At 39.5% G+C, this 20,855-nt stretch overlaps 1 protein-coding gene across 2 annotated transcripts; it reads right to left on the reverse strand.

Annotated features, from left to right (window-relative positions):
• Positions 1 to 4,551: 4,551 nt before the first annotated feature.
• On the reverse strand, positions 4,552 to 19,582 carry slc35e1 (solute carrier family 35 member E1). 2 transcript variants are annotated; one of them, XR_013818592.1, is made up of 7 exons: positions 19,224 to 19,582; positions 14,405 to 14,475; positions 13,504 to 13,641; positions 13,294 to 13,419; positions 7,506 to 7,751; positions 6,586 to 7,417; positions 4,561 to 5,870 (listed from the first exon to the last, which is right to left on the reverse strand). XR_013818592.1 is itself a non-coding variant. In XM_079844788.1 (6 exons), exons 1-6 carry the CDS (start codon positions 19,552 to 19,554, stop codon positions 7,202 to 7,204), a joined length of 1,128 nt encoding a protein of 375 aa, XP_079700914.1. In that variant the 5' UTR covers positions 19,555 to 19,579; the 3' UTR covers positions 4,552 to 7,201. The 2 variants fall into 2 exon arrangements, 1 of the variants encoding a protein (XP_079700914.1); XM_079844788.1 differs by having other exon boundaries at positions 4,552 to 7,417; positions 19,224 to 19,579.
• Positions 19,583 to 20,855: the final 1,273 nt, after the last annotated feature.

The following is a 20,855-nucleotide window of genomic DNA, read 5'->3' on the forward strand; positions in this document are numbered from 1 at the left end:
AATGTCATAATTTAGAAATAAAAGGCATTTTTTCAATATTGCTGTTTGCCCTGTGGCTGAATGCCCTGCTTCAAGAGGCGTGTCTACTGTGAGACTTCAGTAAAAACGCCCACTGTTGTGATTGGCTGACATCTTTGTATTTTAAATGAGCGGAGGGGGCGTGGTTTAACTTGGTCTATGAGGCACGAGCAGGCACGAGCTGCTGCCAGAGAGACGGATGGACCTGAGTTCACATCAGTTCTCAGCATGTCTGAACTGTTGTAGTTACAGCATATACTTCAGGTTATTAGTCTATTTCTAGTCGGAGGGACTGTCACTCATGTCAGAAAGTTAGTAACTTTAGTAAATTATGGATCAGCGCTGACTGGAGACGCGAACCGTTTAGAACGATTCAGTCCGATTTGGTGAACTGATTCGGTTCACTAAAAAGAACCGGTTCAAAAGAAAGATCGTTCGCGAACCGGACATCACTAATGTACCAGAGATGGAGCTCAGCGATTGCTAACAAAGTTATTTATAGTAACTACTGAGCTGTGAGAGCGCTGTCAGTCAGCGCGAGTTTATTGTGTTTGTATCTGAGAGTTCTGAATAAACACGAGTCCCAGTCACACCGAGTCCGTCTTCATCATTATTACCAACTTTGTAACACATGCAAAGTACCATTACAGCTGTAGAGATGAACGAGTTAAAAGTAAGTGTTGATAATAGCATTATTTTTAAAATAAAATAAAAGCGTCAGTGACGCGCGTTGAGTACACAGCGCAAACAAATACACAACAGCAGTAATCGAATCTAATCCAGTTTATTGTGGGGCTAGGCTGGCTAGCCCGAATATGCTCACGCTTACCCCCCTTCTGCTTAATCTCACGCCGCGGTTGGTGCCTCCGCTGTGGGCCAGATGCAGTACTGGGGGTCGGGGATGTTGAAGGCCAACGGCCAGTGCAGCCCGAGCTTCGGCGTGTGTGAGGCCGATGTTGAGCAGAAACTCATGACTGTATGCACATTTTAGAACCGATAGACGCGACGAGGACGTACAAAAAGAGAGAGAAGCCGCATTGTGTGCACGAATAATAAATAATTAGCTACACATCAGAAATTACTGATCACAGATCAGAAGGAACTGAAAAAAGACTTCTGTTTTCATTTGTACATCCAAACACTGAGAAACTGCCAGCATTCACTCGTTCACAAGGAATGATCTCTCGAGCGTTTGCATGGGCGTGCCAGATTCTCTGGGCGGAGGAAAGGGAGGTAACCGTTCCTGCTTGGACGTCAAACCAGGAGACTTCAGGATTGGCTAGTCTGGCCTGTCATTTTCTCAAAGGCAGATAGAGACAGCCAGAACTCGGGTTTACACCGATCAACATTTCTATCCACTTGGGGACAATATTCAGGCTAGGGGAACTCATATTAATGTTGAAAAACCTCATAAAATGAAAATTTCATGCCATGGGACCTTTAAAGCTGCAGTCCGTGACTTTTTGCGCTCTGGCGGTTAATAAACAGAACTGCATGCGTCTTGCGGAAGAACATTGCAGCCGGATCTACTTCTCTCTGTTTATGTCTATGGCGAGACATGCTGTGCTCCCCCGCAGCGGTTCCTACCAGACCGGTCTGAAATAATCCCAATATAAACACTTATTATAAGTATACCATAATGATTCAGGGTAAGACAAAAACACGGTTTGGAAAATGTATTCATGTTGTACATTCTCATTGTATGTTTGTAAATCTTGAACACCGAAAAGTTACGGACAGCAGCTTTAAATAGGCTATACCTTTTACTGTACTCTTTCCATAAAAAAAACATTTTATTGTAGCCTAATGCACTTTTTTATCAACATTTGAATGTGGGTAAGTTTCATAAAAAGCAACATTTTAAACAAAAAGCTGAGAAAATCACATTTATGTCAAAAACTACATCCAGATCGGGTAGATGGAGTCCATCAACACCCCCAAAGCTTCACAGTCTTTTCCTCTTAATGGGTTCGACAGGTCATTCGGTAAAGTTAGGCAGTTTTCAACTTTTAAACGCAATAATAATACATTGCACGGTTTGATGTGATAGCTAAGCGAGTTAGGTTTAATCACCGTTGTTAGTGCAATTTATTGTACTGTTTTTTTCTCAGTTGTTCAGAACACAAGTGGCAGACAAATACTTACTTGTTCAGATTACATTTTCCGCTGAAATTTATTATTTTTGGCGTAATTCCAAGATGTAGTATATGTGATACCGAGGTACGTGACTGACGGCCACAACAACATTAGATTCATGCGCGCTTAGGAGCCGAGACGATGCACAACTCGCCTAAATACGATAATTCCGCAAATAACTGCAATTGCACGTTTCAAACAAACGAGATGGCGACAAAGAGACAAAACTTACGGACTGCAGCTTTACCTCTCTCTCAATTAAAAGATTGAGTAAGAGGCTGAATCCGAAATCGCCCCTAAACCCTAATTCACTGTTCCCTATAGCCTATTAGTCCACTAATACAGTTCACTTGAAGGATTGAATGAAAACGAGCGCGTGAAGTACATCGGCTGTACACTTGTTATTGCGGTGCAATGTGAGTGGGCTCAATAATGTCCACTATGGACACCACTACAAATGGCTGTCCCCTCAAATAGTGCCATATTTGAGGGTATAGGGGGCGATTTCGGTCAAATATAGACTGTTCTGTCAGTATAAGTCAACTTAAGTGCAATTTTAAGTATATTTCTAAGAAGTACATAAAAAGTAGACAGAAAGTATTCTTATTTTTAGTTTAAAAGAAGCAAGCCTATACTAATTGCACAATGGAATAAACTTATTTTAGTAAGGGCTTGCAACCGAGTCTCTAATTTATTGATGGCCTAGGCAATCTAAATATTTTTAACATACATTTTGAAATATAAATTTTTTGGGGGGAAAATAGTGCCTTGGACTCACGTCGAATGTATTTAATTAAAGAAATCCCAACGTCGTAGTGTCTGTGTGTGGTTGGTTGTGAACATAGACTGTAAAAAAATATGGACGACGCGACTCCATTGACTTCCGCTGACCAAAGTTGAAGCTTTCATATGCCCGCTCACAGCGCTGACATCTTGGGACCGAGTCTGCGCAGTAGCGATCTCGGGACCGGAGTTGCGCAGTAGAGAACAGGAAGTAGAGGCGCGATTATCAAAAGCCCGCCCACACTCTCACAGATGCAGAATAATTAATTATGTTGGTGTGAAATAAACAGTTATGGAAGTGTAGAAATGAAAGCTAAAGCTCCAATCTCCTCACAAAAATCCAGAAAAAAGTCCGTTAGTGCCTCAGTGACAAGTTCACTCAGAGAAGCCGTCAATCTCAGCTGTCAATCATGACGTCACACCCCCGTTTTTATAGCATCAAATAACTCACTAAAACTAAACTTATTTAAAAAACGAACACTTGAAATGAAATTATTGTAATAAAAACTGCCTAAAATGACAGAAACCATCTTTAGGAAACAATTATTTGAAGTGTAATTAAATAGTTTAGTGTGTCTCGCGCCCATTGAAATACATGGAGAGGCGGGGTTTAGGAGCTATACTGGGACCGGCCACCGGGGGGCGATCGAGGCGCGAAAGCTTCAATTTCTGACTGGAGCACTACAGGCTTGGTTGTGAAGCACTGCCATCGAAACACTGATGTTGAGCCAGACGGAGCTTTGTCTCCCTCTGTCGGTCAGATAGATGACATTTGTGGAGAACATGAAAAAATAAATAAATTCTAAAAAGGTAATGTAGCCTACAGTTGTTTTGTGTGCAAAGTAACCTGTGACCAGTGCTCGGTAGTAGATAACTAACAAATTGTAGTCAGTTATTGATTCCAAATTACAATTTGAGAATTTGAACCCAAACCCCAGAATATGTAATTATTTGTACGAGATTTTAAACATAGTGTAACCCAGGGGTTTTCAAACTGGGGTCCTCCAGAGGGTTCTAAGGGGTCCCCAGAAAATTTCAGAGAATAAAAAGACAAAGCAAAAATGGATAAAGTCTACCCAATATTCTAATGATTTCATTTCTAAACGTTTCTCTCCTTTCTTGCTGAATACTTTCCAGAATTGAATATGTTTGCTTTGTATCTTTCTAGTGAGTTTCTCTCAGTATACTCCTTTATCTCGCTCACTGGGGTTGTAAGACAGTTTTCTTAACGCAGTACGTACTGCTTACATTTATTGTGAAAGGTGCTTATACAAATAATTTTGAATTGAAAATGTATTCATCCAACATTAATAGCCAATTTAAGTTGGGAAACAATATGTTGTATTTATAATGTCACGCTTACTATTGATCTAATAGTTTAAATGTTTTTTCGTACATAACGATAGATGGATTTTAGGAAGGGGATCCCTCATATTTGGGGGTCCATGGCATCATAAAGTTTGAAAACCCCTGGTGTAACCAATATGCTACTCATTACAAACAAAAGGGACAATATTATTTCGGTGCTTGTGTTCACAAGTCCAAATCCACATTATCACAATCTAATCTACTTAGAAACTAACAGTTTTAAGACATAAACAAATACGACAGGAAGACTTTATTAATTAATCTTCTTTATTTTCACATTTAAAAATAAGTCATCCTATAACCTTTAAGTTGACAAGAAGAAAATGCAACATTAACCGTACCAAGGCATCTTAAAATCAAATCATATAAACACTGGCTGAAGGCGAAACTATCTCAACACAGAAAGTGTGACAATGCATTTCCACACCATAGAAAAACAAAAACAAACAACTAAACGTGACTCAACATGACTGTCAGATTATACAGACACATATGAATCTCCCAGGGAAAAAGGTCTAAGAGCTTAAATATTCCAAAACGCATCAAATACTACAGTAGTGCATTATATTCTGAATGGAAAGGTAAAGTCACTGTAATATTGGTTCTGTTGAGCTGATTATTTCCAAGGTTTAGGCTCAGTTTACAATAATATACTGTGTAATACAACAACACAAAAATCAAAAAGTTGTTTTCCAAGACTTCTTTAAAATCTCAGTTTGAGACATTGAGATTAAAGTGCTAACTCACTTCTGTTGTGTCAGCCCAGTATTCAACCGATCACCTACAAGCAATAAGTAGGAAAATCGGCACCGAGAAGAAATTTGCACACCTCTAGTGATGTCACAATGTGAGAGCAAAAGGTGTGAACCAATGAAAAAGCAGACAGAAGGAAGAGACCACACCCACAGCCTTTCATTTTCAGCAGCTGAAGTTCCAGTATCAATTAATGAACCGCTTCATCTGCCCGAACAGACCCTCTAAATCCACAATATATAAAGAGACGTAAAGACAGAGAACGTCACGTGAACCTTGCCGTTCAAAATTCACAACGAAAAGAAAAGGCATAACACTTAAAATATAGATTTTAAAAGTTCTTTTCTCATTGCAGTTATGCAAGAATGTGCATGCTTTTTTTGCCAAAAACGTGTCTAACTTTCCAGCAGCAAGACACAGCATAGAAATCGAGAAATAGAGAGGAAAAAAAAAACAGCTAGCTTACAAATATTAAACTAAAACACCACCTCACACATTTTGCTAAAACTTGTGTAACTTTGAGAACAAAGACGATAACGGGTCAGTAATACCCAAAAAAGCAGGCCCACAAGAAATTTCAAAATCAAAGTGTTTATGAAATATTCTGGCTAGTTTATTAATGCTTTCAGCTACTAATAAAGGTGTAGTACTCTCAGCTCTGTTTAACGCATTTGACCTAATTTACCCCAAAGTTTTGTCCATACCTTCAGGTTTTATACATTTAAAGGGCTTGAAAGACCTCCAGCTGCCCAGCAACATTGCAGTTTTTAACAAGACCATTCTCGATCGAGGAATCAGACTTTTTGGTAACACTTTACAATAAGGTTTCATTAGTTAACGTGAACTAATAATGAACTGGACTTCTACAGCATTTATTGATCTTAGTTCATGTTAATTTCAACAGTTACTAACACATTATTAAAATCAAAAGTATTTATTAGTGTATTTGTTAACATTAAAGGGATAGTTCACCCAAAGATTTAAATTCTGTCATCATTTACTCACCCTCAAGTTGTTCCAAACCGGTATGAGTTTCTTTGTTCTGCTGAACACAAAAGATCTCTTTGAAGAATGTTTGTAACAAAGCAGATTGAGCGACCATTGACTATCATAGTATTTTTTTCCCTACTATGGTAGTCAATGGTTGCTTGGTTATCTTCTTTTGTGTTCAGCAGAACAAAGAAACTCATACCGGTTTGGAACAACTTGAGGGTGAGTAAATGATGACAGCATTCTCATTTTTTGGGTGAACTATACCTTTAATGAACTGTGACATGAACAATGAATAGCTGGATTTGTATTAACTAACGTCAAAGATGAACAAATATAGCAACAAGTGTATTGCTCATGGTTAATTCTTGATAGTTAATACATGTTAACCTTATTGTAAAGTATTACCGACTTCTTATTAGACCACAGATTGAGTAACTATGAATTGAAATTGATTGTTTTATGAACCTTCCTATTCAATAATAAACTGACCCATAAGTTATGGCCATTGTATCTGAGAAGTCCCCTTGCAAGCACTTCAGTACAAAAAATATAGATACAAAAAATAATCATCATGCATATGAATGCACACCATGATTCAAGTGACCTCTGTCTGATTTAAACACCCCAGGAAGAAAAAAGAAAAAAAAAAGACTCCTTCACAGATATTAGACATTCAAAAAAAAGGGAGTGTTTTCAGTCCATGATATGATCAACCAAATGCACCTTCCTCTATAAAAATAAATAAAATATTTACAAATAAAACGCAAAATCAGAACATTGACTTATACCCTGATGCAGTTGTATTTGCAGTGACCCAGTGTATGTTATATGACCGTGTCTGCACCTCACTCGCAGTAGCATGATGGCGATGAAGACGCTACATTCTGAAATGCATCCTGTGCAAAAATAATAAACAAAAATTCCCAGCACCGTCCTATAATCTACACATACCACAGAGAATTTCCGCATAAAATAGTGAAAACAACAGGTTTGTAATGAAATAAATAACAGGCCTGTGGGAAAAAAAAAAAAAAAGCAGTAGGATTGTGTGAATAAAACATTCCTTTCCACAGTCATTTCGACACTTCCTTGTTCGAATGAAAGATGCATCGTCTGAGAATAGTCTTTAGAGTCCTTCGAAGTGCTCGACTCACACAACATACTGACTGGAGTTGTAATTCGCTGTGTAGGCCTGTCGGCTGTACTGAAAGTGGTCGGTGAGTACTGTGCTCCGACCGTGCTGAAAGTCTGAGCTGTGTGTGAAGGGCCCGGTCCCGTTGGACTGGGGCTTGTCGAATGACACCAAATCCTGTGTTGAAACTGGCAGCGGCGTCTTTTTGGCCTCCCGGTTGGAGTCGTATTTCGCCTGGTGAGGAAAACGATTCGATTTGAAATCAGTTTTTGCATTGCAATTGTGCATCATTTGTATAATATGCCTAAAAAAAGGAAAGTACCTTATTATAGAGGAAGACGCCTAGTATTGCGGTCATCATGCCAATAATGTTGGTGGTGCTGACAGGGTTCCTGAGCATCAGAAGGGATATACTGATGACCATGATCCTCTTTGTGGCGTTGGCTACGGCATAACTGAGTGGGCTGACCAGGTTCAGCACGCTGAAAGCGATCATGTTTTGTGCAAAGTTGCAGATACCACTGATGAAGAGCAGCACAATTGTTCCCGTCCAGTTGGAAATCTCCGACTGTAGAACAGAGGAAAAAATGAGCATGAGCATGATTACTTAAAGGGGCTATATGCAACTTTTTCCCCAAAATAAACGTAACAATAGCCTTTTTATTTTACCATTTATGACTCAAACATCTCCTGATGAGCATACTGACACCTTGTCCGCTCACAGTGGGTGCACCTATAAGCCTGTATCCTATTTTTCCTATTTTCTGGCGGGTCGTTTTTTTCCCGCGCTGTCTGCGGATGTGACGTCACCACCGCTGCGAGAGCGAGCAGAAAATAAGAGCAGTTCTGTTTTTTGGCCACAGGTGTCAGTCGCGAGTTTAAATTTTCAGAAAAACGAATGTAGCCCCTTTAAGAAATCACAGTGATTCACCTGCACTCCTGACCCCATGCAACAGAGTGCGGCCAAGCGGCACCTCCCCCAGTTTCTCTTGAAGCCAATACGGAAATGACTTAAACTGCACTTCATCGACTGGCCACTAGTAGAGACAGACTCCAGAAGGAGCAGAATCTCATTGAGCTCATGTTAAAAGTCCAACTTTACAGCAGAAGAACACGTTTACAGTCTGGGACAAAATGTGGTTTTGGTCTATACGGCTAATTTTGCCCTTCAAGAAGACTGTGAGGGGGGTGAATTTTTTTATAGCTCATTCATTTACATTATATAAAGTCTTAAAGTTCTGCATAATTAAGGGCGTGGCCACTTTGAGTGACAGGTGGATTGCCGTTTGTCTGCTGTCTGTTAGTCATCGCGTCACCTCAGCTCCGCCCACGTCCCGCCTCTTTACCCATTTTCTGTTATCCGGGAGTGACGCGCTGACAAGATGGCAACGGCCAGCTCGACCCTACTTTACGCTTCAAAACTGCTCTTCAGAATCCTATGGGTGACGTCACGGACACTACGTCTATATTTTTTTTACAGTCTATGTGCGGCGCTGGACAAGATTTGATGGTCGAGTGCGGGTGGTAAAACACTCATGAGTGTGTGGGTTGCGGAAGAAAAAAATTACCTGCGGGACTCCCCAGAAAATGTAAGCGTCTAAAGATAAAATATCTAAAAACAGATTAATTGTTATCCATCTATTGCAGGCTTAGCCTTCTCCTGCCTCCTTAGAAGGAATAGGTCTAGGATATAATCCATTATAGTAGCTTATTAGCAAAACTGATTTGGCAAACTAGTGAGTGTCAAAGGTTTTTATTTACAATGCGTTTTTGCAGCAGTGAGCAATGTAGCCAACCACAGACATGTTTGTTGTGAATAAAAGCCTAAATTAAATCTGTTCATCATATTAAGTCATTGAGTGTCTTCAGAAAATTTGGACTAAACCGCTCAATCTCTTTATGAACGTTTTGAAGCGTCAAAGTAGTAGTTGTGTAGACTGTCAATGGAGGGACAGAAAGCTCTCCGATTTCATCAAAAACATCATTTGTTTTCCGAAGTTGAACAAAAGTCTTACAGGTTTGGAACGACATGAGGGTGATTTATTAATGACACAATATTCCTTTTTGGGTGAAGTCTCCCTTTAACAGTAGTTTGTGAATCAAGATGCTTTAATAGAGGGCATGCATGTACGTCACTTTCCCGATGGAACACGACCCCTCAGCCGGACCGAGTGGCAGAAGAGCTGCTGCGTGACTGGAGTTAATAGGGGAAAACGCGAGCAAAACAAACAGTTATCACTTTAAACTAAAGGTTGGACTCGATATAGTGTTCCTTACACCTTACCAAAGATCCAGTGATCCATGGATATTGACATGCAGCCAGGAATTGTGTTTTACTGACATTTAAATGAGCCTGAATCATGTGGCCTATAAATTTTTTGTATATTGCATAGACAGTGTGCAAAGAGCGCTCCCTTTATAATCACTAAAAGCTGTCACTCATTCAATGAACGCAATCTCACAAAGATTTCAGTGAGGCGACGACACAATGAATCTCTTATTTACATAATGTCTACACTTATGCTGCGTTCACACCAAACGCGAATAGAGCGTCAGGAGCAAGATTTCAATGTTAAGTCAATGGAAAGGTCCTGGAGGTCCTGCGGCACGATGGACGCGATTCTGCCTCATTCGCGTCGAATAGATTCGAATACTCGCGAGTGGTGCTTTTTGTACATTCACGTGTTTGAAGCGAATTCGCGTCTGACGCCCGAACTTTGAACTTTGGCGTCAATTTGCACCGCGTTAACCAATCAGGACCCTGGTTGCTGCTGTCCCGTGGTAAATTGACGTGATGAGAAACCCTGCATTATTTAAAAATACTACAGTTATTGGGCCCTATCTTGCACCCAGCGCAATTGACTTTGTACACCGACGCATGTGTCATTCCTATTTTGCACCCGCGCAAAGCGCGCTTTTCCCTCCACAGAAGCACGTCGCTAAACTAGTGAATGCACTTGCGCTCCCTGGGCGGTTCAGCGCAAAAAAGGAGGCGTGTTCCGGCGCAAACAATCCCTGGTGCTATTTTGCTGTTCCATTAAACAATTGCGCCACTGACCAGAAAAAAACCTAGTCTAAAGTCAGTGGCGCGTTGCCCGTTGTTCATTATGCTATTTTAAGGGCGCATGCTTGACCATAATGTATAGCGTGCACAACGCGCATACACTTTGCTCATGTAATCTACACAGATGCAACAGTTATTTTTGCAAATCATAAATTGTTACACTAAAAAAATATTAACACATGAGATGACGGAAATCATTGTGGTGTGCCACGAAGATGTGAAAAAATAGGCATAAATCTAGCTTACAAATGATTCAGGCTAATTGTAATAATTAAGGATAAGACCTGTTTGCCCAATAGTGGCAAGACATATATGTATATAAGGACATCTGACAAATTGGTTTGTCCGTCAAGAACCAGGAAAAAAAAAATCGACCGAAAAACTGAAAAAACTGAAAGACTGAAAAAAAAAAAAAAAAGACTGTGAAATCACCTTTACCATAATGTACAACATTACAACTTCACTTCTCTGTCTTTCACTGCTCTTACAAGAACATCAGTCTCCTCGGCTGTGAACCGCTCCTGGCGTGCGCCTGGTAAATACGCCATAATAATAGCAATCCATAATGGAACTTGCGCACCTGCTTTTAAAGGGAATGTTGGATGACGCTCGGATTGGTTTATTCACGTTACGCCCAAACCACACCTATGAATAATGAAGCTACTTCAGACCAACCCATTTTAGATTTGCGCCGGGCGCAAGAGCCATTTATCCCGCCGGGAAATTAGCAACAGCGCCGAGACCCGGCCACAAAGTTACTTGCGCTTCGAGCTTTGACACTTGCGTTTCAGATCGTTAAAATAGGGCCCATTGTGTCACAATGTAGTTAAGACTTTTTCAGGTGGGAATGTAGTTGTTTAAAGCTCAAATCTGTGGTTTATTTATAAAGAGCCTATTTAAAAAAATATATGTTTTTGGAGTTGTGAGATCCAGGCGATCACCATGCACTCAGCGCTCATAACCCCAGTGAGAGCAGCCTTTCCTCGGCCAGTCCTTCAGACGTTTGCCGCTGGCTCTGATGTCCTGTAGTGGTTCGTCTTGTGTGGATCTAACGGGCGATCTTTGGTGTCATGAATCTATAATTTGTTGTCTGCCAAATCGTTTTGACTGAGAGTAAAGAGAAGTTTCATAACTTTATTTTTTAAGGATATTTAAATATACATGCAGTGAAGATAATGTAGGAGTTGCCTGACCACATTTGTGTGGCTATTAATGCTTAATATATATTTTTAATGAAAATGAAAAGAGGCAGAGTTTTATGACATTTCTCCCGAAGCGCCTTGAACGCGCGCTATTTCGCTTCAAATGCTCAATTTATACACACGTCCAATTCGATGTGGGCGCGCGAATGGAATCAATTCAAGTGTCCAACTAGACGCGATTTTGACGCTCTATTCGCGTTTGGTGTGAACGCAGCATTAGAGAGGATTAGTGCGCGTGCAGAACTCAGCACTAGACAAAAACTTGAGCGTATCCTAGCTTCAACACCTGTGATTGGCCATTGCGTTCTAGAAATCAACAAACATGTCTGTGATTGGATACATTACTCACCAAAGCAAAAACACGTTGGAAATTGAATCATTTGACGAGCGCAAAAACAGATACGCACTGGATCTTTTGCCAGCTCTTTTTCACTAATAATATGCCATTATTACAAAGAAAACGGATCCTAGATCAACAGTAATGGGCAGCTTTTCCCTCTAAAAATCACTCAGTAGCAGTAATTTGAGTGAGAAAATTACACGCTATTATCAAGTCTGTCGAGGGGGGCACAGGGATGTCCATGGCCAAGCCAGCCCCGACCGGCCCTCTGGCACCGGGCCTGGTTTTGTGTGTTTTGCCAGCATTCACGCTGTAAACCAGTGCTGCCTCAGTCTTTTTGCCACTCAGTGGGTGTAACCGCAGTCACTCCGGCCGACTGTGACGTCACGTGCACACCCTCCATTACAAATAATTTATCAGGAGTGTTTATGCTAGGATATGGCTAGGCGACACGTAACTTGAAACTATTTCATTGAAATTTCATGGACATACTGAAATAAACATGTATACTTTTACCTGCGGGCTTATGCGGGCGAGGGCGGGACAAAACATGACTGTTGCGGGTGGGCACAAAAGAAGGGAACATATTTTTGCGGGAGCAGGACTGAAAAATCAGTCCATCGCAGGTCTCTAATTCAGGGTCGAATCTCATGAAACTGGTTTAAACCATTCCAAAGGCAGATTTTATCAACCACTAAAATCCTTTAAAAAAGTACACTACTGTTCAAAAGTTTGGGGCCATTAAAAATGTTTAGAAAAAAAGTATTTTATTATCTCCAAGTCTGCGATTATTTGATAACAGAAATATTGTGAAATTGTATTAAAATGTAAAATAACTGCTTTCTATGTGAATATATAGTAAAGTGTAATTTATTCCTGTGATCAAAGCTGAATTCAGCATCATTACTCCAGTCTACAGTCAGTGTCACATGATCCTTCAGAAATCATTCTGACATGGTGATTTGCTGCTCAAAAAAATTATCATCAATGTTGAAAACAGTTGTGCTGCTTAATATTTCTGTGGAACCATGGTACTTTTTGATGACTAGAAAGTTCAAAAGAACCGCATTTATCTGAAATAGAACATTTTGTAACAAGTCACCTGATTAATGCATCCTTGCTGAACAAAACTTTTGAACAGTACTGTATACATTTTTGAATAAATAAAACGAAGAATATTTTTAGCAACATTAAATATGTTCTTGCTCTGTGATATTCTTTATATCACAATTAAATACACCACCACCTTCACCAATTGTTCAATGTAATAAATATTGACTGACATATTTAATAAAAAAATAATTAAAATAATACAATTATTACATTAAAATAATTATGCCCGAACAGAACACTTATTTTCATTACTACATTACAATGGGTTGGGAGGACACTGACAAAAACAAAGTCACACAATACCAGAATTCTTTATGTAAAATGTTTGATTTTGGGACCCATAAACACTCTCATTTCATATTCATAGAAAAATTATTCAAAACATATTTACCAGGTCTCCTTCCATCAGAAAGGAGGAGAGGTCCACTAAAATCCATGTGGGCAGCATATACAAAAGTGCATTGAAGCCCAGGATGTTCAGTAAATGGAGATGGTGAATCCTTGTGTCACGCAAGACCTAAAACAACCACACAAATAATTTCATACAGGAACTCATCAGACTTATTCTAACTGAGCGAAATCACTTAATAGAAATAGGAACCTTTTTGGAGAATATGTTCTGTAGCGAGAAGCAGAGCGTGGCTGCCAGAGCGCTGATCAATCCAGAGACGTCAAAGGACAACTCAGTGGCCGTGGCCAACAGGACACCTCCAATGATGGGTATAAGAGACACGTAAACCTGGTCGAAAAAAAGGCCAAACATGCAAATAAACAACCCAAACTTCAGTATTGGATGACTAAGACACAATTAGTGACTTTTAAAGGAACATGCCGACTTTTTGGGACTTTAGCTTATTCGCTGTATCCCCCAGAGTTAGATAAGTCCATACATACCATTCTCATCTCCGTGCATGCCATAACTCTGTCTGACGCACCCACCGCTAGCCTAGCTTAGCACAAAGACTGGAGGTAAATGGCTCCAGCTAGCCTACTGCTCGCCTGAAAATAGACTAACTTCCGTCAACATAACCAACGTGACAATCTGCTTGCACAGAGAGCGCTGGGGACTATTTTCAGGCACTGTGTAATATCATTGCGCCGCTGCACTCATGGTACGGCTCAAAGTTTCTTGATTATTACGCAGGAATGAGAGTATAGTTCCTAGCCATATCGCTCTAGAAACTCACAACTTTTCATTTTCCGTCGGTCTTAGTACACGATGTAACTACACACATCACAACATGTAAATAGGAAAATGTTGCCGTCACTTATTGAGCAGTAGGCTAGCTGGAGCCATTTACTTCCAGTCTTTGTGCTAAGCTAGGCTAGCGATGGGTGCGTCAAGACAGAGTTATGGCGTTATGGAGTTATGTATGGACATATCTAACTGGGGGATACGGCGAATAAGCTTAAGTCCCAAAAAGTCGCCGTGTTCCTTTAAAACCATTATAAATTCAGTAAATGCATGACTTATTTCTAACTATGTTTAGAGGAAGACCAACCTTTGTGGTTTGCTTCTCTTTCATGATAATCCGTGACAGCAGAACCACCCAGATGGGCATGGTGGCCTTCACTAGGAAGTAGGGAATGAAAAGAAGACATGCATTATTCACTCATCTAATAACATCAGCCATTAGTCTCATCACATGTTCTTCTGTAAAGTCTTGTGATTGCACCTGGTGTTTGAAACATCTCAGCTGCAGTCGAGTCCTCAGAAACAACACTCACACTCTCCCTGCTGATTCCTGCACTAATGCAGCTTCATATTTAAAACACACAGCTGTTTAAAGCCATCTACACACCAACAAACCCTAATCCATCAGTTGTCGCTGCAAACCGAATTTATCGTATGTCATCTGACACTAAATCCAAAATAAAATCAACAAAAAAGGACTTTTTAGTTTAGGGTTCAAATCTCACTATTAGCTAGTTGTTTATTAGCATGCATTTTATAGGATATCTGTTTATTAGTACTTATAAAGCACATATCAATGCCTTATTCTGCATGATCATATTCTACATCCCTTAATCTACCCAATACCGAAACTTAACAACTACCTTACTAACTATTAATAAGCAGTAATTAGGAGTTTAAGGCAAAAGTCGTAGTTAATACTTAGGACCTAAACTAAAGTGTGACCAAATGTTTTTCCGATAGAAAAGCTGACTAGACTAAGCAATCTGCATTAATGGAAACCAAGTGGAAAATCACTTAAATCAGTAACATGTTATTAATAATAACCCAGAAGCAATAAGACTGACATGGATGTCCTACTACCTGCTTTCTGATAAAAGAAAGTTATAAAATAGCTACAACGTTATGCTAAAATATATATTTTTTTGTGATGACTTGGCAAATATACTAATATATTTCCCTCCTTCTGGTCTAACCCTACTCGACAAACCACTAACAGAGCATATAAAGTACCAAAAATAAACATATTTTTAAAACATTGCCAAGTAAAACCCTGCAACATGACAATACAAACCACAATTAAATCAGAAATGGACGAATGTAGATATTATATACAGTGCTGTGAAAAATGTTTGCCCCCTTGTTAAATATGATCAAAGATGGCTGTAAAAAAGTTAATCCTTTTGATATTTTATTAAAAAAATTAGCAAAAATCAAACCTTTCGTTAAAGTAAAAGATTTGAAAGTGGAGGGGAAAGTCATCTTATGAAATAAATGTTTCTCTCCAAAACACGTGAACAATTATTTATTAAATACTTTTTGTAACCTCCTAATAGGAGTCTTCTCCTATAATGCCTGATGAGTTTGGAGAACACCTGACCAGAGATCAGAGATCATTCCTCCACACAGAATCCCTCCAGATCCATGTCGACGCTTCTCTTCTCTTCAGTTCATCACTCATCTTCTATAAGCTTCAGGTCAGGGACTGGGATGGCCATTGCAGATGCTTAGTTTTGTGCTCAGGGACACATGTTGGTGTTGATTTTGATGTTTGTTTTTGGATCACTGTCCTGATGGAAGATCTAAACATGGTCTATTATAAGATTTCAAGCACAGGCTGTCAGGTTGTGATTTATTATCTGTTGGTATATCCATGATGCCATGTGTCTGAACAAGATGTCCAGGACCTCTGGGAGAAAATTAGGCCCACAACATTAAAGATACAGCAGAGCATTTCATTTTACACATGGGGTATTTTTATCCCCATGTGCACCAAACCCATCTTAAGTGACTGCTGCCAAAAAGCTCTTTTTTGCTTGTTTCATCTGTTCATAGAACATTTGAAAAGTACAGCCAGCAGCCATATCAACCTGTAGCCCAAGACTGGTTTCCAACTGAAGCCAACCAGGGCTGAGCCTGGTCAGTACCTGGATGGGAGACCAACTGGGAAAACTAGGTTGCTGCTGGAAGAGGTGTTAGTGAGGTCAGCAGGGGGCGCTCATCCTGTAGTCTGTGTGGGTCCTAACACCCCAGTATAGTTATGGGGACACTATACTGTAACAAGCACCGTCCTTCGGATGAGACGTTAAACCAAGGTTCTGACTCTCTGTGGTCATTAAAAATCCCAGGATACCCTTCGGAAAAAGAGTAGGGGTGTAACCCCGGCATCATGGCCAAATTTGCCCATTGGTCTCTGTCCATCATGGCCTCCTAATCATCCATGTACTGATTGGCTGTCTCCTCTCCACCAATAAGCTGGTGTGTGGTGGGCGTTCTGGCGCAATATGGCTGCCGTCGCATCATTCAGGTGGTGCTGCACATTGGTGGTGGTTGAAGAGATTCCCTCCTTCTTATATGTAAAGCGCTTTGAGTACGCAAAAAAGTGCTATATAAATGTAACAAATTATTTTTATTATTAAAGTAACACTACTGGAACTTCAAATGAGACGAGTTCTGTGGATTTTTTGCCTCTGGGCCTAATTTTCTGGCAGAGGTCCTGGACATCTTGTTCAGACACATGGCATCATGGATATACCAACATATCGTCGCGGTCCGATGAAAACCATTTTGCCGATTTTGAGATTTTTCGACGAATTGAATGTCCAGGTTCATTTCCGTATACAGTATGCTTCACATATCTAAATGGCCAATGAAAAGTTGTGAAATCATGTCATCTGATTTTCACGGATATCCATTTGGTGTCAAAGCTGTCAATCACGCCGCGTATCTCCCGCCCAGTGGAAGCATCTCGCCGGTCTCGTGAAGTTTCATCGAAGCTCAGCACTGGATAGCCGAAAGTACAACATTGAAGCTCTCCACAGTTTAGTTCTAATCTAGTTCTTCACAGATTAGTTTGCTTGCTAGTATGTAAATAAACACGGTCTCATTGATAAGATTCAAACTTTTTTTTTCTTAGTCAAACTGATCAAATTATAGCCTGTAATGCTACTGTCATGATTGTCACTAGAACATGCCTCACTCATACTGCAATCACCGCTGGCCAGAGGCTGAGAATGTCCAGCACGTATTCCTCTGTCAATATGAAACGCGACTTGGCCATTCTAATTAATGATCGGAAGAACGCGTATCGACCACCGTTACTGTAAAATATGCACGTATGTCCATTTAAACTCAATTTTGGTCAAATGTGGATTATATCATTACACTGGCAAGAATATGGTTACATGTAAAGATGCCGTAACAAGTATGACAACGCTACATTCAACTGCTTTTGAAATACTGTGTTTTTTTTCACTTCCTGAAAAGTAACAGTTTTGGACATACGTGAGTTTCATCGGGCAGCGACGATATAATAAATCATAACCTGACCGCCTGTGCTGGAAATCTTATAATAGACCATGTTTAGATCTTCCATCAGGACAGTGATCCAAAAACAAACCTCAAAATCAACACTAACATGCGTCCCTGAACACAAAACCAAGCATCTGCAATGGCCATCCCAGTCCCTGACCTGAAGCTTATAGAAGATGAGTGATGAACTGAAGAGAAGCGTCAACATGGATCTGGAGGGATTCTGTGTGGAGGAATGATCTCTGATCTCTGGTCAGGTGTTCTCCAAACTCATCAGGCATTATAGGAGAAGACTCAGAGCTGTTATCTTGGAAAAAAAAGGTTACCAAAAGTATATTTTCATTTTTAAATGATTTTGTTTCTATATTTTTTCAGATATATTTCTATATTAACATATTTTAATGAGATTTATTGATCAAAAATGAATTCTTATATTAATCAAAATAAACAGAAAATAGTTCAAACTTTGCTAAAGTGATTATTTTGAACAAGTATTAACTTATACATTATTAAAACATATTTTAGCGAAAGTATTTGTATCAATACTGTGTGCCTTTTGCCCCGTGTGTTGACACCCCAACCCCATACATTTAAGATTTTTAAATAAAATAAACAACTTTTATGATTTATTTTCACTCAAAATCTGTTGCTCCATAAATGTTCAATGCAAACATATATATTTTTCTGTATATCATACATTTTAGGAGTAGTGCAAAGCTATTTTTTCTTAAAGTGCGCCTTTAGCCCCGCTGTATATAAAATCAGTGAATTTTCTGTTTTAACTTATGCTCTTAAATGTTAAGAAACCACAAACAACTGGGAAAATGTCTATATAATTACACATTTTTGCATACCTATGAAGTACATTTGGAGAATTAAAATTGAATATCACCATGTTTTTTCAACATTTTTATACATTATGAAGCCACAACAAATCACTTGTCAACACACATTTAGATTAAAATGATAACATCGAAGAGCTCATCAAATATTTGCCCATAAATGCCTTGATATGCAGTACTGCCACTGTGTGAAATGTGAATTATGTCAAATTTGAATACTAAGTTTTCAATGCCTTTCTAAATGTTTGTAAGATAACATTTCACTCTGTCATAGTACATTTGACAGATAAAGTTTTTTTTACTAATCACGGTTTGATAATAATGGAGTTGTCACATGTAAACAAAAGGAATTGAATCTTCTCAAACTAGTCTGTGCAGCCACGCAGGTGGATGATGTGGCAGTATGTATCAAGAGTGCGGAAGTGACGTAGTCTGAGGTTACTTCAATAAAGTGTATTGTTATCAAACATCGGACGCAAAGCAGCTTCTCTAGGAGTCATTAAATCATAATTTCAATTTTTTTCCTTCTTTCTGTTTGGGTGAAATTGGACGTTTAAATGTCTGGGGAGGGCAGAATGACAGATTCCCAGCTGTGGTTAGGGGTTAAAAAGACAGCGCGAGAGCAATAACGCACGTTGATTTAAACTCGATTGAACGAACCGAGTCGAATCGACACATCCGTTCACTTTCATTGATTTTAAATAATAAGGCCTGTTAAACAGAGCCGATATGAATAACCGACTCTTCACTTACCAGTGTGCGCATACGACACCGGGACCTTCCATATGCTGAAATGGGCCGAGACGGAGGCGAAGTATTTCCCGAAGGCGAGCGGCAGAATGTACCAGCGGTAGTAGATGGCCGGTACCTCCGCTCGCGGGACGCTCCAGGCTCGTAGTAGCGGCGGGAGAAACACGATAATAGAGACGATATGGAAAAGCGATACCGTGACCGGATAGGGGAAGCTGTTGAGGATGATTTTATTGATCACGTTGCCACCCGAGCTGACGGTGTACCAGCACAGGCACAGCACCGCGATCCGCATTCCCTCTCGTACGGGCGGACGCTGCTCCACCGCGGCCATCTTTCAGCGAAAGCCACGACGACGCGACGAGCTACTCTGGTGGAAGAGTCACGTGAGAGAGCTAATGTCACGCCCCTACGAAAATTCACCATGGTAACCAGCGGAGAGAGTTTTTGGTAGAGGTGTGCGCTGTTTACATCAGGTTCGTTTTGAAGAGCTGTCAATTATTCACATAATGTGCTCTTCTAAATTCAAACCAAACCTTACTTATATGGTCGGAGGCTTTCGTAAATATTTGGTTTATAAACCGGTTGCTGGGTATTTAGCTATCCCGGTCATCAAAAAAAGTTATTTCTGAATTCTGAAAGCACCTTACACTGTCAGCAGGAGATAACGTTACGTATTAATTTATTACGGTTTTTTTAGTAACTTTAATTATATTTTTGAGTTATCTGTAGATGTTGTTTTTATTACATAAATAATTAAAAACAATTAAATTAAAATGAGGTGAGAGGGAAAATTGAAGGATTTTGCGTTCTTTCGCAAAAGCGTTGATATTTTTCCTCCCACCTCATATTATTTCCATCACACAGTTTTGCCAGAGAACGCAAAAGGTTTGTTGTGAGTTATATATTTTTTCCCATTTATCTAATGGGTCATTCCTGTTATCCAGTAACATTTTGGCTTCATCATTTTTTTTCTTAAAAAAGTTGCATGTTTTTCAAATTTTTAGCATTCTACCAAAATAGTGACATGTTTAACTATTAGGAATACATATTGGTCAAGCTCAGGGACTAACAAAATAATAATTATGGGTAGATTCATTGTTCAGACACTGACCATGAAGGTAGGCTATTCCATCCTGTTAGGGACATATAAATAGTTATCACAAAATGTTAATAATGTAAATGAGTCATTCTATATTTAGGGGTACATTTCATGTCAGCCAAAAAGTCAGGAAATCAGTATTCTTTTTTGATCAATAAACTAGGTGGATGAATAATATATGCCCTTAAAGTGCTAAATGAATTATTTGGCAAACTTAAGCTCTTATGACTTTTTAAATATGTTAATGAAAATTAACATTTGATTCATTATTTTATCAATTGTGTTACGGACAAATGCTTTGTCATAAATCCACGGTATGCTGAATTTAGTATTATTTACCATCCTTGCCCAAGATTTCCATTGCCAGAGATATCCCTATCTATTTTTTTCTGACGGTTTAGTTCACATTTAAAAGATTTATGACATAAAAAACACACATAACACAGTTGACAGACAAAGTAACTCAGTTGACAGGAGTAACACCGTTGACAGGACACATTCGAAGGAAAAGAGAACTCTCTTTAAAATGATAA

This window comes from Gobio gobio, assembly GCF_949357685.1.
Source record: "Gobio gobio genome assembly, chromosome: 19".
In the NCBI taxonomy this organism is placed as follows: Eukaryota; Metazoa; Chordata; class Actinopteri; order Cypriniformes; family Gobionidae; genus Gobio; species Gobio gobio.